Source organism: Podarcis melisellensis, assembly GCF_964234715.1.
Source record: "Podarcis melisellensis genome assembly, chromosome: 17".
Lineage (NCBI taxonomy): Eukaryota > Metazoa > Chordata > Lepidosauria > Squamata > Lacertidae > Podarcis > Podarcis melisellensis.
Window position 1 is genome coordinate 5,979,512 of NC_138534.1, and position 26,762 is coordinate 6,006,273.

At 47.2% G+C, this 26,762-nt stretch overlaps 2 protein-coding genes across 7 annotated transcripts; one reads left to right on the plus strand and one right to left on the minus strand.

The window, feature by feature from the left end:
• Positions 1 to 253: 253 nt before the first annotated feature.
• On the minus strand, positions 254 to 11,495 carry WDR13 (WD repeat domain 13). 4 transcript variants are annotated; one of them, XM_081894367.1, is made up of 10 exons: positions 11,344 to 11,495; positions 8,363 to 8,449; positions 7,122 to 7,362; positions 6,138 to 6,247; positions 5,747 to 5,877; positions 4,873 to 5,180; positions 4,286 to 4,466; positions 4,055 to 4,196; positions 3,742 to 3,860; positions 254 to 3,545 (listed from the first exon to the last, which is right to left on the minus strand). In XM_081894367.1, exons 1-10 carry the CDS (start codon positions 11,421 to 11,423, stop codon positions 3,361 to 3,363), a joined length of 1,584 nt encoding a protein of 527 aa, XP_081750493.1. In that variant the 5' UTR covers positions 11,424 to 11,495; the 3' UTR covers positions 254 to 3,360. The 4 variants fall into 4 exon arrangements, with proteins under 4 accessions (XP_081750493.1, XP_081750495.1, XP_081750494.1 ...); XM_081894369.1 differs by lacking the exon at positions 11,344 to 11,495 and adding an exon at positions 9,818 to 9,971; XM_081894368.1 differs by lacking the exon at positions 11,344 to 11,495 and adding an exon at positions 9,005 to 9,099.
• On the plus strand, positions 9,251 to 26,762 carry LOC309360021 (outer kinetochore KNL1 complex subunit ZWINT-like). Of its 3 annotated transcripts, none has more exons than XM_081894532.1 (10): positions 9,251 to 9,414; positions 16,691 to 16,790; positions 16,908 to 17,019; positions 17,834 to 18,000; positions 20,586 to 20,642; positions 20,746 to 20,897; positions 22,024 to 22,195; positions 22,274 to 22,413; positions 25,087 to 25,246; positions 26,352 to 26,762. In XM_081894532.1, the coding sequence occupies exons 1-10, from the start codon at positions 9,347 to 9,349 to the stop codon at positions 26,430 to 26,432; spliced, it is 1,209 nt and encodes a 402-aa protein (XP_081750658.1). In that variant the 5' UTR covers positions 9,251 to 9,346; the 3' UTR covers positions 26,433 to 26,762. The 3 variants fall into 3 exon arrangements, with proteins under 3 accessions (XP_081750658.1, XP_081750659.1, XP_081750660.1); XM_081894533.1 differs by lacking the exon at positions 9,251 to 9,414 and adding an exon at positions 14,226 to 14,333; XM_081894534.1 differs by lacking the exon at positions 9,251 to 9,414 and adding an exon at positions 15,865 to 16,555.

A 26,762-nucleotide genomic window follows, 5' to 3' on the forward strand; every position in this document is an offset into this window, starting at 1 on the left:
TGACGAAATGAATTAGATGGTTGGGTTCCTTATTTTGCTTGTGACATATCATCTTGTATTTCTTTCTTTGAAGCAAAAACTCAGATAATTTCAGTGTGTGTGGCAAGTGGGAACTAGAAACCAGTGTTAGCCTAACATATTCCAGAAAGTCATTCCAGTTCTTCAGCTCATTCACTTGTTTTGTGCTACCTGCATCAGCCCTAAGAACTACAAAAGGGGGTATACACTAAGATTTGGAATACAGAACTGAAGCTTTACTAATTTCAGGTAATTTTATTTAGCATCCATTTTCCATGTAGCTGTCATTCACACAAGTAATCAGCTGTATAAATCTGTGGTAGGAAACCTCGAGTCTAGGGGCCAGGCCTCTCTATCCTACTTCTGTAGATAATTAAACGGGACATCTCTAGGTACAGCCCCTCTAAACTGAGAGTTTACAAAGAATAAGGATACTGGGTTTGGATGCCATGTTAAATGAAAAAGAAACTAGCATGTCATGTGTGGAGAGGAAGTTAAGTGTTTCTGCATTTTCATTCAATGTGCAAGATGGAGCTTGACCCTGCTTTGCTCTGTCCATTTCAGGGGATAGTCCCTGGCCCTACATCCTTGTAAATCTCTATAAGAAATATCAGAAGTCTATTCACACACTTGTTCATTCTTCATTGCTTAAAACTGAAAAAAGCTTTTAGGGCCATCCATCTTGCTTTCATTTTAGTGAACTGCAACGTATTTGACCTTCACAGTGTAGAAACTCAAGAAGCTGCTTAGTATGATGCCTGGTAATGATGCTATGCTTTTTTGCTGACTGAGATTATCTGTTTTTAATAGTTGCAGGCCAGGCAAATATGTAATAGGTGATCTTTCCCCCATCATTTTCATTTCCATGAGCTGAATTTCTGCATGACGTGCAACTATTACAATGTAGTGTGGAAAAGCAGTCCACTTCCACCTCTCTCAAAAAGGAGAATGCTAGTAGCATCCAAGCTCAGGTGCCATGCAATTCTTACCAGAAGAAAAGAGCACTCCATCATTGGCCCATGGCAAAGTAGATAGGTCTGTGCACATATTTAAGATTAATAGTGTTGTTCATTTATTCCTAATGAACCGTGAGTTACAACTGACGTTTGTTATTGGTTTGCCACTGGTAGTTTCTTTGGGGAAGACAAATGGTGAGCTCTGGGTAGTCTGAAAACAGCAAAGCCAGGGGAGGAGCAAAGCTTGCTCCTTCTCACTAAAGCATAGTGAGACCAAACTGGGCCATTGTTTAGTTTATTGCGTTGTTGTCCAGGTTGCCAGTGTGTTATATTTTTTGTGTCACTGTTCATGTGCCCAAGAGATTCCAATGCCGTTATAAACATGTAGTGTAGTGACTACACTTGGAGTGCTGTGTACAGTGCTGGTTGCCACATCTCAAAAAGGTTGTTTAGTTTGGGAGGATGCAGAAAGGCTGAACTAAATAAACTGAGGTTTAGAATACTTCTTATAATAAGGAAAAGGCTATGGTGCTTGGGGCTTTTAAGTTAGGGTGGGAAAGCAAGTATGAGGGTATGACAGGAACTTATAAAATTGTGTAGTGTGGGAAAAGTGGGTAGAAATACAAATTTTCATCCTCATTACACTGGAACCCAGAGTCATTCAATAAAGTTGTTTGGCAGGATATTTTGGAATGGCAAAAGGAGGTTCTTCAAACAGCACTTTTTCTTTAAAAAGTTTGCTATCACAAGATGTAATGATGGTCAGAAGCTTAAATGTCTTTGAAAGGGGATTTGCCAGATTCATAGAGGACAAGGCTATTGGGCTACTAGTTTTGAAAGCACTGTTTCCTCAAGATTGGAGGAAGTATGCCTCTGAATCTATTATTGATCTTTAGCAACAAGGCTATTATTCTCATGTCTTGCTTGTGGGTTTTCCAAAGGCATTTGGCAGGTCAAAAAATGAATGCTATTCTAGGCTGCATCAACAGAAGTATAGTGTTCAGACCAAGGGAAGTTATACTACTGCTTTATACTGTCTCAGTCAAATCACACCTGGAATGCTGTGTCCAGTTCCGAGTGCCACAATTCTCTCGGCTGTGCAATCTGTTTGATGCAAAGAAGTGGCTGGCTTGCCGCCTTATGTACAGGGTCCCCTTAGCTCAACTCATGTTCTTCATAAGGTGACTGATGTGGCACCTATGAGGAAATTTGAAGCACCATCCCATCAGCTCTTACCTTACACATGCCTGCCTGAAAATCCTACCACTTGTTTTTTCAAGTAAAAGTGAATTTAGAAATCTTTTCTCCTAGTCCACAGAAAGAACAAATTTGAGGAAAAAGCAACTATCACAGCCACAATACAGAAGAGTTTCAATACAACTAACCCCCTTCCCTGTTACAATGCCACACATGCTGTGGAAGATAAGTGGCAAAAAGCAACTGCATTAAGTAGCTGCAAAGTTCAATTTAGCAGACTCTACTCCACCACCTGCTTTTGAATACAGTTGTCAGGAATGTTCCAGATTGAGTTTCTTGATATTCCAAATACATTCCTAGTAATATTTCAAGCAAGCTGTGTTGGTGTGCAAGCAAATCTATTCAGCACCTGCAGTTTCCTCTTCCCGGTAATCGGAAGACATTTCATCACTGGTAGCTGCTCCTGAAACACATGCCAGAACTAAGAGCCCAATGTAGACATGAGCTGCAAGATTTTTCATGTTGGAGGGGAATCTGTCCACAAAGTTGTAGCTGCAGAAGTTCACATGTCCAACATGCACACTTATAAAGCTGATCCTTCTAAGTTGATGGCTCAGTCTGGCACTTGAAGGAGGCAAAGAGAAGATGCAGCTTTCTGGAGTTTGATGTCCTTGGTATGTCCAGGAAGGAATGGACCATTGCAACAGCAAAGTAGTTATGCAGCAGCAAGGAGAAAGCTACCACTAAATGGGAGCTAGGACCACTAAATTTCATGCTCGTAAGCCAAAGAACCCATGTAGTCCCAAATCCTATGCTGCCAGTTGGCAGAGAGGCTCTGCAGCATTGTTTACCACCTTCCCTTTTGGCATACATTGTGTCTTGTTGATTACAGCTGACAGCAACCTGGACATCTAACACATAAACCACAACAGAAGTAAGCCAAACTTCTCACAGGATAACCTGCATCCTTTGTCTGCTATACAAAATCCCACTAATTGAAAACCTGGGAAGAAATGGATGCTGGTTCACTGTAAAGATGTTCTCAGTACTTTCACAGCTGCAGAAGATACAAATAAAACTACCAGCAAGAGGAGGACAAATGGTGTTTAGGGCTCCTGACTTTCACCCAGGCTGTCTCCTTCAACAATGTTGAGTGAGTGTACTTCTTTCCACTCATCGGGGAGAAATGCTACTTCTGTTCTCTTTTCCAGACAATAACCATGCCTTTGGCATCACTGGATGCCAACAGGCTCTCGTCACAGTTAAAGCTGACATCCAGCACAGCAGCACTATGACCTTGTAGTTTGTTGACTATAGCCTTGGTAGCTCGCTCCACGTCAAAGAAGTAGACACACATATCCTCACTGCCGGTCACTGAAATGCACAAAGAGAAGTATTAGAGGGGACAAAAGCTTCCCTGTTGTTTTTTTGTTGGGGGGGGGGAACTAAGCTCTGCAATAATTGTGTGTCATACAGACTAGCTGCATGCAGGAGCAGAATTGCAGGCAAGTGAGAATGTCTTGTCTTGCATCCCCTTTACAATGAGAGTGAACTCTCATGGGCATCATACCAATGCAAGCTCCTTGGCGGAAGGACATGAGGGGGCAGAAGATGCTGCGGACAGGATGCGAGCTCTGCTGTATCTGGAAACTTCTCTTAAGCTGGAGTGTCCCTTCGTTGTCCACTACCCTGTCAGGAAAAAGTAGCCAAGAACAGACAATGGATAAATAGCTTAATCATAGCAATCTGCTTCTCTGCAGCTGCACTACACAAACATGTATCACATAATCTATCCTCTAATGTGGGGCTCATTGGCACTCTACACATATGAGTAGAGCAAGTGTCTGTCTTCTAGCATGGCAATGCCATGGAAAGCCCCTCACCTATATAGCAGCAGCTTGTTAATACATGCGTTGATGAGGAGGGAGGGGTCCCGTGCTTCTCTGCTGATCCAAGAGCGGGCTGAGATACTGGTGATAGAACTGCCCTCGTTAACTACCAGCCGTTTTGCCTTGGTCAGTTTTCCTGCAGGGGGCGAAGAAGGAAGCAGAGGGCTTGAAGCCAATCTGTGCTAATCCTTGTCCTTACGATGCTCCCCATCCCACTCCACTCACCTGTTGCCATATCAAAGAGGAAAGAAAATATGCTGCCTTTGTCATCTCCTGCCCAGAGGATACGGCCAGGGGAATCAAAGGAGAGAGACAGCACTCGGCCAGTTAGCTTGCTTGAGCCACCCTTCACTTTTTTCCCTGTCGAGATGTTCACCACATGGAGGTTGTGCTTTCCATTCCCCACCTTATGGACAAACAAAGATGTCAGTTTCATACTATTCTACAGAGCAGAAGAATGAGCAACAGACACACACTCTTCCTTTCCTCTTACCCCCCAAGAGACTCTCCCCTCACCACCATCTTGGTTAATTATGGACCTAAAACACCTAGAGGAGATAGTTTGTTTTTATCTGTGCCACATCCCTTTGACTTCTGACCAGACTGCCTTTGCTTCACTCCCAGCAGTACTGATTCCATTTCTTTTGATTCAGCCCACTTATTCCGTACTTACATCATTTGGGGGGGGGGTAGAAAGGAAGAAACCTCAACTGTATGCAAGCACATGTCCCTTGTAGGCGAAAGGCCCAGTGCTTTGTTTATTAGCTCAGGTGGAAGTGGGCAGGGGCACTATATCCTAGGCCTTCACTCACCACTGTGAGATTATTGTTCATGGGCTGGAAAGTGCAGCAGAGCAGCTCAGAGGCATCTGGATCTGGAATTTCCCGGATGCACTTGCCATCCTCTGTAGCCCATATGCGCATAGTGGCGTCAAGTGAAGTGGAAACAATGATGTCGTTGGAGAGGGACCAGGCAAAGTCCGACACGCCACGGCTATGTCCCTTCAGCACCCGCAGCACCACAGGGGGAGTTGGCACTAGCTGGCACACAGAAATGGTACCGTCCAGAGAACAGCAGGCTAAGAGGTGTTTGTCATCATTGGCAAACTGAACCTTGGGCACTGGAGAAGAAAAGGGGAAATGGTTGTTAGCCGGATGTTGACAGCAAAGGCAAGAGCAACACCAGCACCCACCCTCTAAGAGGCTGGCAGTTTTAAGGGATTCTTAATTATTTCCATGCACTCCAGCTACAAATATCTCTCTGCCAGATACCCCTCAGAACATGATTCCCTTCTTGCATCAACACAATTACAGAGCTCTCTAAGGAGCATTTGAGGAAGGCTGTGGGGGAAGGGAGGCTTTGTGTTAGGCTACTTAATAGTTAACAGCTGCACTTAAGCATGCTTATCACCAAAAGAAGCAACACCAGCCTGCAAGGCTTTTCCAACCCTCCACTTTCCCTTGCTTGCTTCCACCTCAAGAAGGCAGGAATAATAATCTCACTACTTGTCCTGGAGCCGTCTGTTTTGGTATTTTGCAAGGGTGTGCGGTTTGTCACATCTATATAGTTCTCTCCAAAACGCAATCTTCATTGTCACCCTGGTTCATATGACCAACGTGACATCAAAAGACAACATGGAGACAGTTAGTAGTTACCCCATGACACCTTAGCTACTGCTCTACTCACCAGCCTCATCCACGTGCTGGTCAAATATATGGTACATGCCAGCAAAGGCGTAGTTCTCACTTAGGGTGGTATCCCCGGCCATTGCACGGCTGGCCTCTGCCACCGAAGTGGGGACAACACTGCCAGGAGGTCTAAAGGAAGACACAAGGCATTGTTATGAAATAAGCACACACCTCAAACTTTGTTTCCAATGGAATGGGTGTTGGGGTGGGGTGGGGAGACCAGTATGGGAGCAGAGAGCTTTTGTCTTGGCTGCTTCCCCTGTAGTGGAGTCAGAACAGCATCCAGGGTTCTGACAAAAACTTGGAAGTCAAAGAACTGGCATGCACCAAATGAGCAGATGAATGCCATGCCCGCTTTTAGCCCCAGATTAGATCTGTCGGCCTTATACCTCTCATCGTAGACAGCTCGGTTCATTTGCGCCTGCAGCTGGTAGGACCCTCGGCTGACAGAGCGGCGGTGGCCTCGGGCACCCAGTGCCCTGGGGTCGTCATCAAAATCCTATAGCACAATGCATAAAATAGTTACATTGGAAGATAGCAAGGAGTACCATGCTGGGTGAATTACTGAAGGAAGCAGAGACAGGCGTATCTGCAAGGTCAGGGATTTCAGAGAGGAAGCAATGAGAAGATGAGGAAACGGACGCCAGCACTTAAGTTGCAGAGTGCCTTTATAAAAGACTCAGATTTCTAACCTGTGCTTCTGTTCCCTCTGTTTTGTTTGTCTATTTTCTAATCCCGATGACTAAAAATGTGTCGGGAGGCTTTTAATGAAGGCTCTGGAACCTTTGCGGAGGGAGGAATACCTCTTTAACTGTGCCCTTACCTTGTTCTGCTCTCTACATTCCCATTTTTCTTGTCTGTTTTCCCAAATCTGCCAAATTTTCTGAAAATCTGAATATTGGGATTGGAATTATGTGAGCGGCTCTAAACAAATAAACTTACTCTGCGTATGTCTATTGCACATGTCATGGGCGTAGCCAAGTTTTTTGTTAGGGGGAGCAGAACCGATGTGGTTGGTCAGTTAAGTATTTCTATTGTTTTACTTGATCTCGAGGGGGGAGCTGCTTCTCCTTGCCCCCCCCCCCCGGCTATGCCCATGGCACATGCATAGTTTAGCTTTGGCTTCCCTGGGGGACAGATTACACACAGCCCTGATGCTACTGGACAAGTATACTGTGCTGCACGGAGTGGGAGCTCAAATGCTCCTGTGTTGCAAGGAATCATTCTCTCCTCTGAGCAAGTGCTGACCTCGGCAAAACACCTACGGCCTCTTCCCACCAACGGAATAGGCTTCATTTAAATATATGATGTCCCGGGCCAAATGCACAGGGCTGGTGTTACTCTTGTCGTCCCACCCGGCTGCCCTTGGTTACCTCCATGCGGTCAAGTGTGGTACGACTGCTTCGGACAATGCTGTTGCTGTAGGCACGGAAGCTGCTCTGCTCTGAGAGGGGGCCGTAGCGCTGGGCCAGGAGTTGACTGCGCAGCCGCAGGTACTGCTTGCGGAGCGAGGGGTCGTAGCCGGCCTTGGCGTTGTCCCGCAGCAGCTGGCTGCGCCGGCGGATGTACTGTGTGCGGAATTGCGGGAAGGTTGGGGTGCGGTATGCGTTGTACCTGAAATAGGGGTTGGTGCATCAGCTGCTGGAAGCCTGAGCCTACTTGCATTCTAAATCACCCTGCTCTCTCTTGCTCTTTAGCATTGCGCTGGGGTTAGCACCAACTGAACGGAGAGAATCTCCTTCAAGATTCCCCTGCAGCACAGTATCTTGGATTGCCACGCTGTGGTCAGTACTCCAGCTGATAACACTATAATGGCATTATACAATATATTTGAGGCCACCAAATGAAAAACATTCAACAATTGGAAATAAAATCCCTTTGGTAGAAAGTCAGATTTGAGGAACCCACCCAACCGCCATCTACCTCTAAAATATTGATATTTTGCTTCTAAAACTTAGTTGTCCAAAGACACAAGACACTGACCCTTTCTCAGGACATGTCTTTAGTGGAGGTTTGATCATATTGGTCCGGATACAAGCCTCCCCCAATATAGGAAGCACCCCTAAAATGAGATTTTTTTTTTAAATCACAGCTTTTCTACCAGTAAGAGCATGATTTTATACAGGCCTGGTTTGGGGAAGAGCGGGATGCAGCCTATATTCAGACCAATATGGTAATTCCTGCACTAATTGAAGGTACGGCATCAAAAATGATTGACTCGCCTGGAGAAACTACCAAGGGTAATTGTGAAAGCATATTCATAGCTATTGTTGATGTTCCCACCAAACATGGATCTAGAATTCTCACACAAGACACCCATCTCCCTGAACAATTGGACAAGACTGATTTAGCTCCTTCTCTGGACTTGCTCTTCCCATAATAACATGGGGAGCCCTGCAGGATCAGACCAAAGGCCCAGCATCCTTTTCTTACAACGGCCAACCAGATGGCTGTGGGAAGCCCACTAGCAGGACCTGGGAGCAGTAGCACTCTCCTCGTTTGTGATTCCCAGCAATTTATATGCAGAAGCATACTACTTCCGCCAGCACAGGTAGACTCCAGCAGCACAAAGCACTGCCCAAGACCCCTGCTGGCCCTACTCCTTTACACTTACCGTGCGTCTACAGCCAACACTTGCTGCCACACTGCTGCCATGCCCCACACTGCCACTGGCCGCTCAGGGGAGCTTGTAAGTGGGCGTCTGCAATTGAGAGGTCACAGAGAAATCAGCTTCAGAGATGGGCGCAGAGAGGGATTAAAGGCTTGCGCAACATGATGGCCCATCCATTAGCATGCAACTTCCAGGCCGAGAGGCGCACAGATGGCTATGACAAAAGAAGCCTTAGCTGTGAAACTGGCCATAGGCAACTGACCGGGAAGGCACACTCCCCTCCCACAGGAAAAACAGCTCTGTGACAGTGCTTCTGACATGCTAAGGAAGAGCCAATTGAAGCAGATGATGGGACTCAGTCACCAATGGGTGTGGTGGTAGTATTTTGTTTCCTGCAGCATAAGGGAGAGCATGAATTGTGCGTCCCACATACGACAGCCACTGTGTAGTCTGCTGACTTGCTTTACTGGGAGGGAAGAAAGGTTTGGGTTTGACACTGATGTTCCCTCCATATAACAGACAGCACTAATACAGGGAATGCATATGGGCCACAGGATTGCAAAAGGTACCAGAGCAGGGATTGCAAACTGTCCAGTCAGGAGACCTGCAGCATGACTCTCATCTGCCCTGTCCACACATTAGTACCTTAATAATTCTTGGCAGTTCTTCCCAGGGAGAAGTGCCCCTCCCCTACAGCGGCTTTGCAAAAGGGGCCCAGTCCCCATAGCTTAAGAAATTGGCCGTGCCTGCATTAGAGCATCCATACGAGATAGATAAGAGTGAACCCTAAGCCAAATCCAGCCTTTTGCACGGTGCCATCTGGTCTCTAATATCCCACCACACGCTCCCCCGAAAAGAGGAAGGTCAGAGGGGGATATGCACCAGCATCATCTGCGACAACTGGACTTTGCAGTGGACAATTTTTGCTGGCTCTTTCCTCAAAAGGGGCCTAATTTCTGATTTGGGGGAGGGAAGAACGGGCTCACGATGCGGTATGATATCTCGGGGATGAGAAGCAATGACAGCCTGATTTGCTGGAGGAGCGGAATAATCCCGTAAGCATTTTTGATGGGAGGAGAATTAATTCCCTATTACGTGGGGGGTGGGGAGAGATGCGAAGGGAGAAGCGACGTTTTGGGGGTGATGGCATGGGCTGGTTACTATGGTGATGAGAAGAGGAAGGGGGGGATGAAGGAAGGCAAGAGAGAGAGGGGTGTGGATGCGCTGAGAAAGGGCCTGTGTCCGCGGGATGCCCCGAAGGCAGGGAGACCACGGGGTCTCCATGGCGACCACCTCGCCGGGAGAGGCAGGCGAGGCCAACCTTGCAAGGGGCGGGCTCGTTTCCACGGCAACCGGACCCGGGGAGAGGGAGGGGGGCCTCATCCTGCGAGGGCAGCCGGCCGGAGGGTCGGATCGGGGTCCCGCGGGCGGAAGGGGCGCTGGGGACGCGGGCGGTACCTGCAGCAGCGGCTCCCGGGTCCTCAGCCGCGGCGATGGCCGGCAGCGGCAGCAGCAAGAGCAGCGGAAGAAAAGGGCGGAGACGACGAGGAAGGCGGGAGGAGGAGGAGGAGCACCGGCGGCTCCAGCCCACAAGGCGCGGCGGCGGCGGCGCATGCGGGCCCGGCGGCGCCCGGCCCTTCCGAGGCGGAGGTGGCCGGGCGCCGCTTAGGGGACGCGAGTGGCAGGCCGCTGTCAGCCGCCCAGAAGTTGCTCGCCGGCCTGGCTGCTCAGCTGCTGCGGCGCGCGCGCTCCAGAGCATGTGCAGAGTGCAATCTCCCCATCGGGGATGAGGAGGGGCGGGGCGGGTAACTGGTGAGATTTTCAAAGCGGACGCGTTTGTAAAACAATAACAAAGAACTACTCCTCTGCCCTCCCCCGCGCCGCTTCTCCTTTCCCCACTGCTCCCCCCGTCTCTGCTCCTTGCAAAATTCATCAAAAGGGGCTTAATCCAGCCTCGACGTCGAAGCCACTTCCGCTGTCATAGGAGCCAACTCCTAGGGACCCAGGTCCCTCCCCCCCTCTATTAAAAAAATTGGAGGGAGGGAGACGCCCCCAAGTTGATGGGCATTGCCATTCCGGATAGTGTGCGTGTGATCGATTATGTGGGGCGGGGCTCACCTGGCCCACCCCCAATGTTTTATTCAAGTTGGCACCCCTGTCCGTAGTCATCACAAAGTCCCAATATGTGTTTAGAGGGGGAGGGACATTTTGTAGTTTTGCATACACTTGGGGAAGCTTTTGCTGAAACTGCGTTGCACAAAAGTGACTCGTAGAACTGAACGGAGATGGGGTAGTTGGAGGTCTGAGACCTCGCTTTATTAACCCTTAAACTCCAGGCTCCAATATAGTTAATAATAGTAACAGTAATAATAATAATAATAATAATAATAATAATAATAATAATAATAATAATATACCCCGCCCATCTGGGCAGCTTACAACACGTATAAAAACATAGTACAATAAGTTGTATAATAATATTAACTATATAGCACTGCTAGGCTGCAGAATACCCTTGCATCTCACCCTAAGGTTCGTGCCTAGAAGGACTTGCAGTCTTCATTACGGCTAGGGAGTGGGGAGGGAGGTGCAAAGGCAACCGAGAAATACCAGTCTCCAATTCAAGAGAACAGGGTGGAAGGAATTTGGGCGATGCCAAACCCTTGTATAGCAAGTTGCGCCTGTTAACCCTGCCTGCCTCTGCGCTCGTCATTTTACAAACCACTCTCGTGCCATTCTACTGAATTAAGAGCCCTGCGCCCTTGCAGAATCTCTTGTTTACGGTACCAAAGCGATCCAGAGCAAGGAGAGCGAAAAAGGATGGACTAGTTAAAAATCAATAAAAGAAGCAGGGAGAGTTCAAGCAGGAATTGAACAGTATGCCAGCAAGCATTTCCTGTAAAATGTCTGTACAGAGTTTTGCAAGCCACACAGCCAGAGGCCACACCAGGAAGCTCAAGGGAAAACAAAGCAAGGAAACTTACTGGAATCTCATCCAGCTCGAGTTGCCCCAGCTGCTGCCACTCACGGAGCTTCTTTTCCTCCTCTCCGGATTCCACTCCATGGCTTTCCCGGGGAAGCCAGATGCACCTGCTAGGCTGCAACCTGGGCCTTTGTAGAGAGGGTGGGGCCGCTTGGGAAAGGAACTGGTGATAAGGAAGGCCAGTTCTATCTGTGTGTGCGTGTAAGTAAAAAAAAAAAAGTAAGTAGTTCAAATTCCTGGAGAGCCTGGTATAAGGCGAGGTGCCTCCGAGAGGCATCTATAGGCCACCTAGAGTGGACTATGAAATTTTACCATTATAGCCTGAGCTTTATGTTCCTGTTCTCACAAGTACAGCCCCGCTGCTTCCAGTGAGATGCTCCACTAAGCGCTTACAAGAATTGCAGCCTTCATACAAAGCTACAGCTAAGTTTACAATGTATTTATAGCCCCAACATAATTTATTTACTAGAGGAGTAAGGCAAGAGCAGAAGGTGTTTTAACTCTAGCCGGACTCACAGAAGTAAAGCAAGATGATTTTCCTAACATGGAGAAAAGTGGGAATAAGAAGCTTAACTACGGGAGAAGTTGGAAGAAAAAGCGGCAGTCTTAAAAGGCAGCATTTCCACGCAATCTTACATGGAAGTAAGACTCCCTAAGCTCTGTGGAACTTCTTTCTGACTAAACATCCATGGGAGCTGTAAGTTGAATATAAGCCAGAAGTTCGTAGGACCAGAATAAAATGCAGGAAAGAACTAGGCTCATTCATGAAGAAGCTGAAAGACAAATGACTCACAATTATGGATATGCACAAATGAGCCACAACCCTGGATTTTATCCTAAGCTCTTAATGAGGAATTCTGGGTGAGAGGCACAGAAGGAAAAATCTGCCAAATTCTTCAGTTTCTTGCTACAGCTTCATTGTGACTATATCATCCAGAGTAACTTAAAAATATACATAATACGCATAGCTGTCAGCGTTCCCCTTTTTAAAAGGGAAATTCCCTTATTCCGAATAGGATTCCTCGCAAGAAAAGGGAAAAGTTGACAGCTATGATAATGTGACAATACAATGCCCATTCACCTGGGAACAGGCCTTATTCAACTTTGTGAAATTTACTTTTGAATAAACATGCCTAGGCTCATGCCGTACAAATGCCTGTCAGTATTGCTGTCTAATTTCTTTCCAATTAATGACACCAAAACATCTCCCAAAGTTACTTTAAGTTAAAAAAACAAACACACACTTCACTAAAGCTGGTGTGCTTAGATGTTCCTTGATGGTGCCCTGTGCCAGGAGGACCCTCCGGGAGAAGTGGTATTCCATATCATTCAATATCACACCATCATCTCTTGTGAACTGCCCTGAGACCTCCAGGTATAGAGCGGTGTAGAAGTTGAAAGAAGAGAAGAAGAAGAAGAAGAAGAAGAAGAAGAAGAAGAAGAAGAAGAAGAAGAAGAAGAAGAAGAAGAAGAAGTGGGTGCATGATTCATGGTGGCCTAGAGCATACTTTTGGAAGCCTTATAGGAAACTGTTGCTGGAGAGGTGCGGGGCAATGGAGTAGTGGGCATATTGGGCATACTCACTGTGGGTGGTATCCTGTTGTCATTGACATCCGGGGAAGGGACTGTGAGCAACACCAGGGAAAGTAGGGTGTTTCTAGGACTAAGGTGAAACTGTGAAGCTCTCTTGTTATTTTTGCTGTCGGACGCTGCATGTTGTTTAAGTAATCTTGTTATATTTATAACACTGAAATGTCATTTTTTGTACGTTATTATATTTCATATTGTTTTGATATGTTATCATGAAATTGTTTTGTAGTGTTTGTTTAAAATGCATTATTGTTTTCTTTGTTGTAAGCCGCTTTGAGCATGATTTTTTTGGGGGTGAGAAAACGGCGTGCAAATAAAAGGAATGGATAGAGGGATGGAGTAGACACACACATTACCTATTTTTTTATGTCCTTAATTGTGACAAGCACCCAAAGGAAGCTCTGGATCAAGCAGAATGCACCTACATCTTGTGGAGGGCACTGTCCATTTGCTTGAGTGTATTATTTGTTCTGGCCCGAAGCACATCTTGGCGGGAGGTGGGGAGGGGGAAACCCCAATTATTTCTAAATATTTTGGCTATTTATGGTGTTCAAGGATGCCCTTGACCATTCCATACACCTGTGGGAAGGCAGGATACACCACATCGCAGAAGATGCTCTGCCATCTGCTTGGCTGTTATTCTTCACCCTGGCCCAAAGCAGTTTTTGAGATGGGGATCCCCTCCGTTACCCATTTATGATGTTTATGGGGGGGGGGTCATCACGCATTTATGAACATTTTGCAAGCAGTCTGCTTTGGACTGGATAAGCTTATTGCTGTGCTTCAGGAGGGTAGTCCCATGACCACTCCCAATGAGTTAACCTAAGCTTTATTTCTGGGGCTGAGGGCCATATAAACTTTGCTTTTCATGTTGAGGGAACTGCGTACAGTACTTTCGAAATCTGGAGCAAATAAGCAACTGGGAACCAACTTCAGCAACGTGTTCAAATGCAGACGAGGAAGTGGGGCTGTGTGAAACCTGCCCATTTTCTATTTAATCTCATTCTTTTGAGGTGGACCCCTCCCCCATCCCCAGCCTCGGAAACGGCCAATATGTCTCTTTTAGGCATTGAGCGTCTGTGGTTGTTTTGTTATTGTGGTTGTTGTGGCGCCCCAGCGCCGCTTTCCTCCTCCCCACAATCCCCAGCCCGGCCGCCCGCGCCAGACGCCTTTCTCAAAATGGAGGCGAGCGTTCATTTCGGTCGCCGCCCATCTTCCCGCCTCCACCCCTCTTCCGTCCAATGGCGCCGCGGGATCCAAGCCACTGGGCGGGGCATTGCTTGGTCTCCGAGCAGCGATTGGTGTGCTTGGAGGACGGAAGTGGGGCGATGTGGACTCAAATGAAAAGGCGCGAGGAGCGCAGCGACATTGAGCGGCTATGGCGGCCTCGGAGGCTGCGGAGTGAGTGCTGTTTATTTGCCACTTATCCCCAGGAAATAGGGATATTTAAAAAAATATGCAAGTGCTCTTGTTTCTCTTCAGCTGGTATAAATCTTAGGGTATTTTAATCTTGTTTTAGTTTATTGCACGCGTAACATTTATATGGCAAACTTTTCCTGGTTTTATAGTCTTGCCTTTTTGCGAACAGCTCAGGGACTTTTTAATATTTGGAACAACCAAGCGGTGTATCCATTTTATTAAACAAATAAATGCATTAAAACAATAGGGGGCGAAATGCTCTTGTGCTAGTTCACCGGGCGACGAATGTATTTGGGTTCCAGTGGTTAAAGGGCTTCTGGGAGCGACAGGACTTTGCTTAACGCACTAAATTTTAAAAATCCATATAATCTCGAAAAGGTTAACAGCTTGGGACCGCTTTACCTACGAGGTCGCCTAAAACCACCATTTATACATCAAGCAGATTCGTTTGGGAGAGCTGCGGTACTCCGCCCCCCCCTTGCACTTAACTATTTCGTTGGGCATTGAATGAAGAATGGTTTTCATTTGTATATACAATACACACACACACACACACACACACACACACACACACACACATGTATGTATCTTTGGACCAGCTTGCGAGGTCGCCTGGCCCTCCCTGTGTCCACTCAACCGCTCTGAATTGGGGCTACTGGCACTACAGCAGCAGGTGCCACATAATACCCATTTTATGCACTTGAACTTGATCCTTTAGTTTGGCAGTGCCTACACTTCGAAACTCCCTGCCTATTGAGATCAAGCAGGTGCCTTCACTGTACACTTTTCAGTGCCTGCCAAAAACATAATTCTGCATTTCCCTAGCTTCTGCTGCTGCATTTGCTTGAAAACATTCTAATTGCAGGGGGTTGGACTAGGTGATCTGCAGGTCCTTTCCAACTCTGGGCTGCATCAATAGGAGTATAGCATCTAGATCAAGGGAAGTAATAGTGCCACTGTATTCTGCTCTGGTCAGACCTCACCTGGAGTACTGTGTCCAGTTCTGGGCACCACAGTTCAAGAAGGACACTGACAAACTGGAACGTGTCCAGAGGAGGGCAACCAAAATGGTCAAAGGCCTGGAAACGATGCCCTATGAGGAACGGCTAAGGGAGCTGGGCATGTTTAGCCTGGAGAAGAGGAGGTTAAGGGGTGATATGAAAGCCATGTTCAAATATATAAAAGGATGTCGCAGAGAGGAGGGAGAAAGGTTGTTTTCTGCTGCTCCAGAGAAGCGGACACGGAGCAATGGATCCAAACTACAAGAAAGAAGATTCCACCTAAACATTCAGAAGAACTTCCTGACAGTAAGAGCTGTTTGACAGTGGAATTTGCTGCCAAGGAGTGTGGTGGAGTCTCCTTCTTTGGAGGTCTTTAAGCAGAGGCTTGACAACCATATGTCAGGAGTGCTCTGATGGTGTTTCCTGCTTGGCAGGGGGTTGGACTCGATGGCCCTTGGGGTCTATTCCGACTCTATGATTCTATGATTCTAACTCTACGATTCTATTAATTTTCCACAGGCACTTGGGTGTTCCTTGAAAGTTCATCAGGGGGTTGTTTGCTTATAAAAGTATATGCCTCCATCTCATAGAAGAGCTCATAACAATACGTATAACAAGTAAAACATAAAACACCATTTAAAAACCAGTACAAAATAATTAGTTAAGAACATATTAAACAACAGCATAGGCTTGACTGGTTTCTTAGTGAGGCAGTGAAACAGCAGGCAAGTTTCCCTGTATAGAACAACTTCCCTGTCATTTCTGACCACCTGCACAGCTATATTTATTTATTTTATTGCATTTATATCACATTTTTTTCTGCAAGGACCTCAGTGCTGTGTATGTTGTTCTCCATCCCGTTTAATCCCCATAACAACTCTTTGAGGTGGGTTGAGTTTCATGATTGTGAGGATTTGAACCCTTGTCTCCCAGATCCTAGTCCAACGCTTTAACCATTATACCACATTGGTGTAAGGTGTGTTCAAGGTGTTGCTCCCTGTTTGCATAGATCAACTCTGAATCTTGGTTAGCCTGGCAAGTATCCCAGCTGAGCTGGATGTATGCCCTTGGCGTGGGCATCTTGTGACCTCCAGATGTTGAACTACATCTCCCATTAGCCTCAGTGTAGCCAGTGGCCAGGAACAATGGGAGTTTGTAATCCAACAACATCTGTGGGGCTCACATTTGCCCACCCTGGACTAGGTAAGAATATGACCTTGAATCTTTCACCAGTATGGAGGGTTGCCGCGGCAACTGAAATGTTTCCTGGGAGATAGGAAGTTTTGAAAAGTGCTCTTTTAGTGTCTTGATGTTGTGGTTTCTTCATGTCCTTCTTAGGCTTCTTGCTCGGGTGAAGGATGCACTTGCCTTTGAGAGCCAAGCCCAATATGGGGTGGAGGCCGACCTACCCCCTCAGGTTTTGGCTGAGCATGCCGTGGTGAGTAGTAGCCTTTTTCCCCTTGGAGGGGATGCTGGCTTTAGTCCTGGCTGGCTCAACGGGCAGAGAGCTCCCAGAGTGCTGACTTGAACCCTGCTTTTGGTGCGTGTTTTCCAGAGCACCAGGCACGCCCACAAGTTTATGTTGATGCAGCTGCAAGTGTTGAAGTTCTGTCTGGATTTCCTTGATTCTGGACTTTGCATTGAGAACGCCTCCAGATCTTCTGTTCGTGAGTATGCGTGCTGCACAAGTCACGGTTTTCTATGTGTCCAAACTAATAAGGGTGTAGTGTGAATCAAAGTATCTCTAGTTTGCATGTTAATTTTGAAAAATAGCCCTGCATTGTGGATTGCTTAGTGTAGTTAAACTTGTTTTTGGATCGACTCCCATGGAATTGTGCCATAGCGTTGCACCACTGCTTTCCTCCTTGCCATATACAACCTTAAACTGTTTCCAGGGCCAAAATAGTGGGGCAACTTACTTGTGACCCTCCAGATGTTGCTGGATTACAACTCCCATCATCATCATCAGTCCATGCTAGCAGGTGCTGATGGGATTTGTAGTCCAAAGCACCCAGAGCATGCCATGTTGGCCACCCCTGGATTAGCAAATGGGGTTTTTATTTTTATTATTTCATTTATTATTTATTTTTAACCTTTATATTTTTATAAACTGCCTTGCATTTATTTCCCACAAAATAAAATAATTAATGCAAAGCAGGAAATGTCTTTTTTAAACTCCCCAGTAAACACTCTGTGCTTTCAGTCCAAGAGTCCAAGCTGAGCAGTGCTGAAGTGTGCTCTGTGGAGCTACATTTCTTCAGCCGGTGACTGGTGGGTGTATTGGGCAAGCTGGTTTAATGAACATCAGCCTTGTTCCCTGGAGAGTTTATTTTTTTTATTGTGGCTGGTTGGAAACTCCTGCTTCTACTTCTGGTACTTTGAGAAACTCGGTGAAACGACTGAGGGTGGGGGCACATGTACCGCCTCTTCTATCTCCAAGGCTGATTTTGGGCTCCCCACCGCCGCCCCCTTCTCTTGCAGGACAGGAGGTAGCCGAAGCGAAGCAGGAGTGGAAGAAGCTCAAAGCTGAGTACCAACAACAAGTGGAGAGCATCAAGAAGGATGTGCCACAACTGCTGCTCAAGCTGGAGCAGGCGCGGAACCGAGCTCAGCTCTTGGAAGAAGCTCTGCAACGCTACCAAGACAAGGTGCTTTGCTGATTTGGGGGTGGCGATGGGGAGCCTGGGATGGAGTTGTCCCCCTATTTTCTGATTATAGCAAGAGTGGTGAACCTGTGGCTCTTGAGATGTTTCCAGACGTCAGCTCCCATGGCTCAGGAATGGTGGGAGCTCTAGCGCAACCAGACCTAGAGGCCCAGAGATTTGCTGCCCTTGGATTAAAGCAAGCTGCTCATAGACAAGATGCTAAAGCCAGGGTGGCCTAGACATCTCACCCAGCAGAATTTTGGAGGTTGAAGGAGGGGAAGGCAAAAACCCTTACAAAGATTCAGGCAGCACATTTGGTGGAGGGAAGCTTAAAAATTAATTATTAGTATTAGTAGGAGAGCCAGTGTGGTGTGGTGGTTAAGAGCGGTAGTCTCGTAATCTGGGGAACTGGGTTTGCGTCTCCGCTCCTCCACATGCAGCTGCTGGGTGACCTTGGGCCAGTCACACTTCTCTGAAGTCTCTCAGCCCCACTCACTTCACAGAGTGTTTGTCGTGGGGGAGGAAGGGAAAGGAGAATGTTAGCCGCTTTGAGACTCCTTTGGGTAGTGATAAAGCGGGATATCAAATCCAAACTCTTCTTCTCTTCTTCTAAATTTGTATTCCACCCTTCATCCATAGATCTCAGGGTGGTTCACAACATAAAATTACAATATAAAGGTAAAAGGTAAAGGTACCCCTGCCCGTACGGGTCAGTCTTGACAGACTCTAGGGTTGTGCACCCATCTCACTTAAGAGGCGGGGGGCCAGCGCTGTCTGGAGACACTTCCGGGTCACGTGGCCAGCGTGACAAAGCTGCATCTGGCGAGCCAGCACAGCACATGGAAACACCGTTTACCTTCCTGCCAGTAAGCAGTCCCCCAAAAGTGCATAATATAAATGAGAACAAAAATAAACGAATAATCCCCCCTCCCACTGTTGGAAAATGCGCTGGGGTGCCCCTGAAGCCCCTGAACTCTGAGCGTCCTCCGGCATGCGCAGCTCTAGAAAAGGCATTTCCCTTCCCCAGTGCGCTTCAGCGACATGTATCAAATGATATATGCACACTAATCTTCTAGCATAACACAGCAAGAAGACATCGTAGAGCTAATCTACATATTTATTTACACACTATGTACAGACAAAGGATTCATGGCATCTTCTCTCTCCAGCTCCGAGAGACGAACAGGTCACAAGTAAAAGCAAAAGTACAGTACAAATAGTACATACAGCGGAAGAGATAAGACTGTCTTCCGTTCCCACACTCTTCCGTTCCCACACTCTTCTCAGACAGGCATGTGAGTTACACCAATCTCATCTGCAGGAGCAGAGGCATGAAATACTAAAACCCACAACACATTTAAAAGGGCACCAGATTTCTCTTACAAGGTTGCGAGGTTAGTGGATAAAACATATCAAAAACGAATCAACCACAGTTCCCAGGATTTTTTTGGAAGCCACATACTTTGTATGGTGTGTCCGCAGTCTAAATGACCTTTGGAAGGTACAAGGGAGGTATTTGCAGGACCCATTAGCTGAATGACTGTGCTTACATGTTTTTAGGTGCTCTAAATGTTTTGAAAAGCTTCACTCCAGCAGAGATCCCTTTGTGGGCCGCGTTGCACGCATGCCTGCAATTTCCGGAGTCTGTGGAGATGCGATTTCTGGCACTGTAGAAGCAAGTCTCTGTGGCGGTTTAGCGCAGTGCGCAGGGACTTACCAAGCAGGCTGCTCAGTTCGGGGGCGGCTCATGAGTCGGTTAAACGACCCCCGTGGGCTGCTTGTGGCCCGTGGGCCTTAGGTTGCCTACCCCTGCTCTAGTCCAACCACTTGCAATGCAGGAATCTCAGCTAAAGCATCCATGATAGATGGCCTTCCAGTCTCTCCTTAAAAACCTCCAAGGAAGGAGTGTCCACAACCTCCTGAGGTTCCGCTGTTGAACAACACTTACTGTCAGAAAGTTCTTCCTGTTGTTTAGTTGGGATTTCCTTTTTTCCAACCTGAAAAATTAAATAACATGGTCTTCATGGGTAGTCTCCATTGATAGCCTTTATCCTCCATGAGTTTGTCTTGTCCTCCTTTAAAGCCATCCAAGCTGACGATACAGTCATACCTCGGGTTAAAGATGCTTCGGGTTAAATCTTTTCAGGATACGTCCCGCGGCAATCCAGAAGTAACGGAACGGGTTACTTCCGGGGTTTGCCGCTCGCGCATACGCAGACACTCAAAATGATGTCACGTGCATGCACAGAAGCAGTGAATCGCGACCTGCAGACGCAGGTTGTGTTCTGCCCAGGTTGTGAACGCGGCTCCGGAACGGATCCTGTTCGCATCCAGAGGTACCACTGTAAATTCTGCAAATTCTGTAGTTTAACCACATGCTGTGTTCACTGTCTTCAAATTCAAGAAGCCCCTTAGTAGCCAAAATATTATAATGGGGGATGGGATGGAGTACACCTTCCCTTTGTTTCTATGTCCCATCAGGGGTAACTCGTGTCTGTAAGCCCAGCCAACAGTGTATATTGATAAGGTGTAGGTTATGACCCAGCCATTTGGGATTCCTGCTTACTTACTTTGCGCTTCCCTTGTAGAAACTGGAGATGGAGGAGAAGGCGAGGAGCGCTCAGAAGAGGCAGCAGAAGGAGCAGGTGGGGCTAACAGGGCAAGTGAACTAGATCTGATCTGGTCCGGAGTGGGGATAGCAGCTGGTTGAGTCCCTTGGCTTGATCCTGGTTGCCTCTACCCCGGCAGGACGCCCTGTGTGAGCAGCAGCAGCGGTTGGAGGAGCGCATGGCGGAGCTGCAAGGGAGTCTGCAGACGCAGCGCGAGGAGCTGCAGCAACTGCGGAGGGAGCTAGAGGAAGAAGAGCGCCAGGCCTGCGCTTGGCAGGAAGAGGTCCAGAGGTGAGGGCGCTGGTTCCGGCTGCGGGGAATGGAATCTGAAATGTGCCCAAGAATGGACCTGGGACTTGGAATAAGGAATAACGGCCACCCCCTGATTCCATATCTGCAGTTGGGGCAGGATATGCACAACTACTCCATCACTGAAACTTAAGATTCTGCTCATGTGAGGAAAGATGCATGCTTGAAACACGTGGGCCTTGCCTCTTTTCAGCTGGGCAGCCAGAGGGGTGGCTGAGAAATTCTGCGGTGACCTTTGTAGATGTGTGCAGCTCCCTGTAACTAATGGTGGTTGAATCAAACTATGCATAATAAGGGAATCACGCCACCATATTTTTCGCTCTATAAGATGCACCAGACCATAAGACCGCCTAGTTTTTGGAGGAGGAAAACAAGAAAAAAAATACTCTGAATCCCAGAAGCCAGAACAGCAAGAGGGATCTGGCTTCTGGGATAGCCATAAGCCAGGACAGCAAGCGGGATCGCTCTGCAGCGATCCCACTTGCTGTCCTGGCTTCTGCCTTGCTGCCTTGCTGTCCTGGCTTCTGTGCACAGCCTCTTCTGGGTAGGGGGAGGAAGGTTCCCCCAAGAGCCGCACTCCCTTTAAAGAGCGCGCGGAGCGTGTGTGCGGCTCTTGGGGGCTTTTCCCCGAGGAGGGAGAAAGTCAGCCCTTCTTCCTCCTCGGGGAAAAGCCCCCAAGAGCCGCACACACGCTCCACGTGGCTCTTTAAAGGGAGCACTGAATAGAGCCTCCCGCCTGCATTCACTCCATAAGACACACACACACACACACACACACACACACACACACATTTCCCCTTACTTTTTAGGAGGGGAAAAGTGTCTTATAGAGCGAAAAATACGGCAATTTCTATAATCCACAAGAGACTGCAGGTTACCTGGTGCAGAGTTCAGATTTTGTCTGTCTGGAGTACTCATTGCCTTATTTTATAGCATCGGTTAAAATCTTCAGTCTTAAGGCTGCCTTTAAAAGGTTGGGGTGGGAGGAATCCAGCCCTTCACTACTCCAGCCATCACCCTGACTGCTCCACCATGAGCCTTGTTGGAGATATGCCTCCAGATTTCCTCCTCTTTGTTGCCCCACCCTGGACTTGTTCATTGTCCGCAGGATCTCTGACTTCCGGTCCCTTCTGGAGACTTTGCAAGGGGTCAGACTGCTTTCTGAGTCAAAGAGTGACCTGGAGTTTGAGCTGATCTCCCCAGCCCAGCCGGGGGCTGCCACTCCCCACGCCCTGAAGCTGCGCTTGCACTGGAGGGATGATGGCAGCGTCATGCTGCAGGTGAGTCAGAGCGAGAATCGGGTTCTGGCCTGAATCGGAGTTTTCAGACCGCTGACTGGATCTCCTTCTCCCGTGTAGAGCGACAGCCCTTTCTTCCCTCCCTCTTTGGTGCTTCCCGAAGGCACTTGCGGCAACATCAGAGCCATCGTCCTGGAGTTGCAGAATAGCTACTTCCAGCAAGCACAACTTCTGGCTGAGATTGAGTTGCTACACAGCTGGTGAGCTTCCTTGCTTTTGTATGGCTTTTGTAGAGCTGTTTTGGGCCTCTGGAGTTCACGGTCGAGTTGAAGTTTTTCTGTCTTTACACAGAGAGGAAGTTGCAGGGGCAGGTGTAGCTCAGCACCAGAGACCTTGCTTTGATTTATTTCCTGGCGTCTCCAGTTTAGAGCATGTAGGGGAGCGGTGCAGAGACCTGTTGCCAAATGAAGCAGACCAAGTGAAGTGGGGTTGGATCACAGGGGCTCCGAAACCGCCTTGGCAAGCCTGCTAGTTTAGCTAATCAAATTGAATTTTTTTTTATTTAGAAATTTATGCCCTCATCTTTTGTCAAGAATAAATGCAAAGCAGTTTATAAAAAATATAGATGATACATATAAAACACAAGAAAAGCAGCTCACGTCACTAAAATCAATTTTGCATGTTGAATTAAAAAGCATAACCAAACAGCTGTCAATACTAGGACTGAGTTTCTGAATTTATGAGGAAGAACTATTAAGATGAGAACTAGGAATAGTGATTAAAACATTCCTTCCAGTAGCACCTTAGAGACCAACTAAGTTTGTTATTGGTATGAGCTTTCGTGTGCATACCAATAACAAACTTAGTTGGTCTCTAAGGTGCTACTGAAAGGATTTTTTTGTTTTTGTTTCGACTACAGCAGACCAACACGGCTACCTACCTGTAACTAGGAATAGTGATGTTTATCTTTCTGTGTCTTTACAGAGGATATTATAATGTGAAGTGAGGAATTGATTGTTTTGCAATCATAGATGTATGCTTTATTGTTGGCAGTACATCTTTGGGTGTACTGAACTGTGTAAAATTTGTATATGATAATAATACTGGCTTGTTGGTTCCTACTCAGAGTTGGTCCATTGAAAGGAATGGATATGACTAATTTCAGCGGCTCTGCTCTGAGTAAAATTTAGTTGGGTGCAACTGAGCTGTATTGTGAAATTGCTTTGAGATACTCATACTTCAGAGGAAGCAGTTCATAAATAAGTAAAATTGAAATACTCAAAATAGCAGGATAATATAATTCAATATAAAAGCAGGGAGATGTAACTTTTCACCCACACTGCAAGGCTGGCAAAATAGGAAGGTTTTAATTGCCTGCCTGAAGCTTGAGAGAGAGAGAGGGGCTGGCTTAACCTTTTCCAGGAGGGAAGTTAACAGCATGAGCGCTTCAGAGAGAAAGGTTGCCGTTGTTGAGACTAAAGTGCACATTGCTCTGTTTCTTGGCCAGCTTCCAGTTTTTTGTGAATACGTCCCTTCACAGTGATGTGAAATCGACACTCCTCTGATCACTTGATAGCTTCTTCTTTCTTTGGCAATTACTCGTAGCCGAGTAAGATTGTCTTCCATGAACATGGTTTTAAAAGTCAGTCCGTAAGTGACTGTGGAGGCCAATTCTGGATCCACACGTCCTTCCACAGTGGGGACATAGGTTTCTGGGAGGGAGTTGATCACGGTGTGGATTTGCCAAGCATGCCTTCCTCTTACCACGTTTCTCCCTTTCATCCTGAGTTCAAGCATCTTCAAAGGCCATGAAACCTTTGGTAAAGGCTGTTCTCTAATTGGAGCGTTCGCAGGCCAGTGTTTCCTAGTTGTCGGTTTTTATACAGTGATACCTCAGGTTAAGATCTTAATTCGTTCCAGAGGTCCGTTCTTAACCTGAAATGGTTCTTAACCTGAGACATGCTTTCGCTAATGGGGCCTCCTGCTGCTGCTGCACCGCTGGCACGCAATTTTCGTTCTTATCCTGGGGCAAAGTTCTTAACCTGGAGCAACCACTTCCTGCTTAGTGGAGTTTGTAACCCGAAGCGTCTGTAACCGAGGTACCACTGTACTACATTTTTTAAGATTTGCCTTGAGAGAGTCTTTAAACCTCTTTTATTGACCACCAGCATTACACTTTCCATTTTTAAGTTCGGAATAGAGTAGTTGCTTTGGAAGACGATCATCAGGCACCTGCACAACATGACCAGTCCAATGAAGTTGATGTTGAAGAGTCATTGCTTTGACACTGGTGATCTTTGCTTCTTCCAGTACACTGGTATTAGTTCGCCTGCACTGATGCAGCTGTTAAGAGATATCTGTTTTGATGTGTCTTCAGACCCCAACTGGGATCTTATCTTTGTCAGAAACTCAGGTGGTCTTCTTAACCAAGCCACACTCTCACCTTTTCACTGCTCCTCTGGCTGGTTCTAAAGACAATTGAGAACGTTTGGAGAGTGTGTGTTTCAAGCCATTTGGATGAAAGCAAGGCTGGAAAAGAATGGAAGGCTGTGAGATGCCCTCCACCCACCAAAACATCAGTGAACCTAGAAGATTCTGTTCCCTTTTAATCCCTTTTCATACTTGTTCAGGCACTGTACAGCATAGAGACATGCCAAGGTATCTGTCTAGTGGGCTCTTAGTAGGGATTGGCAGCTGGCAGCCTTGGGGCTGGGGCCAACCCCAGGCATCAATGAGACCTGGCTCTCTTGTGCTTGCTAGCCATCACTTAGGCATCAACCTGCCCTGTTCTTGGAGAACTGCCTGGCCTCTATTGCTGCGTTCAAGGGAATGCCCTCCCATTTTGGAAGGAGGCTGTGTTTCCTTCCCCACTGACTGTCTCCATGCCAGCCATTGCTGATGGCTTAACCCTCCCTCTGCTCTCCCCTCTGCAGTTTTGCTATTGATTGGCAGCAAGAGAAAAGGATTCTGAGTTACCTGAAGCCCAGCTCCACTTGTAACCTCTATGTGGAGCCAGGATACCCCGCCAGCGGTGGCGTCTCCCTCTGCTCAGTGAAGGTTCAGCATGGTACAGTTGACGCAACTTCCTATAAGGTTAGTACTGGGTGGGGGGTGATCTTGAATGGGGGTAAATGAAACAGCAAGAATTAAGACTCTGGGGAGAGGAGGCTGTTAAAATCTTTGATCCTCTCGTGCCGAGCTGTCCCACTTTTCTCTGTTCTCCTGCCTTCTGGCTAGAGATCTATTTGGGGTAGAAAAATGGGCACCAAACATTGGGGATGCGCGTGGAAGTGCAGCTGTAAAGAGGGGTCAGTGCTTCTGTCCATGCTCATTCTTGATGCTTTGCTTCCAGCCCTATTAAGCATAGCTGCACTTGCTCCCTAGGTTGTTAGGCATGCAAATATAAATGAAGGTGGGATTTGTAAAATGGCTGCTGATGTCCCAAAGGAATGGAGTGCTCCTATGCAATTCCTAGGGGAATCGTGGTTTTTTGGGGTGAGAGGGGCCTCTTTCTGGGTGAAAGGCTAAAGGTCCCTCATCTATAGGCTTTTTCTTTCTTCCTTCTCTGTTTTCTGGCCGTAACCCTCCATCTCATGTTAAAAGTGACTCAAAAGGACACAGCGGTGGGTTCACAGAGGCATGAGATGCTTTTATGGAAGATACCTGAGGGGCAGTGCCCTTCTCTTTGTTTTAAGCAGCGGCATAAAACTCTCAGTAGCCTGCCTTGCACCAGTTAGACGAGATGCTCAGATTCCTGGGCGTCCATTTCCTAGGAGTTCCTTGTGGTTTCCTGAGGCTGTGTGGTGTAGTGGTTAAGAGTGGTCGACTCATAATCTGGTGAACCGGGTTCACTTCCCCGCTCTTCCACGTGCAGCTGCTGGGTGACCTTGGGCTAGTCACACTTCTCTGAAGTCTCTCAGCCCCACTCACCTCACAGAGTGTTTGTTGTGGGGGAGGAAGGGAAAGGAGATTGTTAGCTGCTTTGAGACGCCTTAGGGTAGTGATAAAACTGAATGTCAAATCCAAACTACTACTTCTTCTTCAAGTTCTTCAACAGATCCTTCAAGTTGTCCTTCAAGCACAAGTCCTATAGCCTCTTCTTCTTCTTCTTCTTCTTCTTCTTCTTCTTCTTCTTCTTCTTCTTCTTCTTCTTCTTCTGTCCTGGCCATGATGCACTAATCTTCTTTCTTTCTGGCAGCCCCCTCAGGAGAGACCTTTGCTGCGGGACTGGCTGGAATATCTCAGTGCCGTGGACTTCAACGCTCCTTTCCTTGCCTGAGCAGCCGCTGCTCCCTCTGCCCATGCAGGGTGAAGAAAGGTTTGGGACTAGAAGCTTGCTAAGGAGCTGCTCTCCTTGCCTCTATCCTGGGGAAGGAGAAGAGACTTAACCCGGGACAGCTGCATTCTCCTTTCTTGTGCTGGCCCACCCATTTCAGTTCCTCCCTCCTCAACCCCTGGTCAGTTTTGATTTCTTTGTCTTGAGTGGATCTTCCTCTTGTACATTTCAAGCCCCCTCTCATCCTTACATGTGTTTGTGTCTGACTTCACTTCTAAACATTCTGAAACTTTGCTGTTTTCTGTTCAATAAAACCCAGCATCAAATTAAAAA

Coding starts and splice junctions, on each gene's coding strand:
- LOC309360021 (XM_081894532.1), top strand. CDS start 9,347: ATGCGGTATGATATCTCGGGGATGAGAAGCAATGACAGCCTGATTTGC. Junction 16,791..16,907: donor TTTTGGCTGAGCATGCCGTG/GTGAGTAGTAGC, acceptor CGTGTTTTCCAG/AGCACCAGGCACGCCCACAA. Junction 25,247..26,351: donor TTGACGCAACTTCCTATAAG/GTTAGTACTGGG, acceptor TCTTTCTGGCAG/CCCCCTCAGGAGAGACCTTT.
- WDR13 (XM_081894367.1), bottom strand. CDS start 11,423: ATGGAGTGGAATCCGGAGAGGAGGAAAAGAAGCTCCGTGAGTGGCAGC. Junction 6,248..7,121: donor CCACACTTGACCGCATGGAG/GTAACCAAGGGC, acceptor ATTGTGCTATAG/GATTTTGATGACGACCCCAG. Junction 5,181..5,746: donor CCAGCACGTGGATGAGGCTG/GTGAGTAGAGCA, acceptor TTTCTTCTCCAG/TGCCCAAGGTTCAGTTTGCC.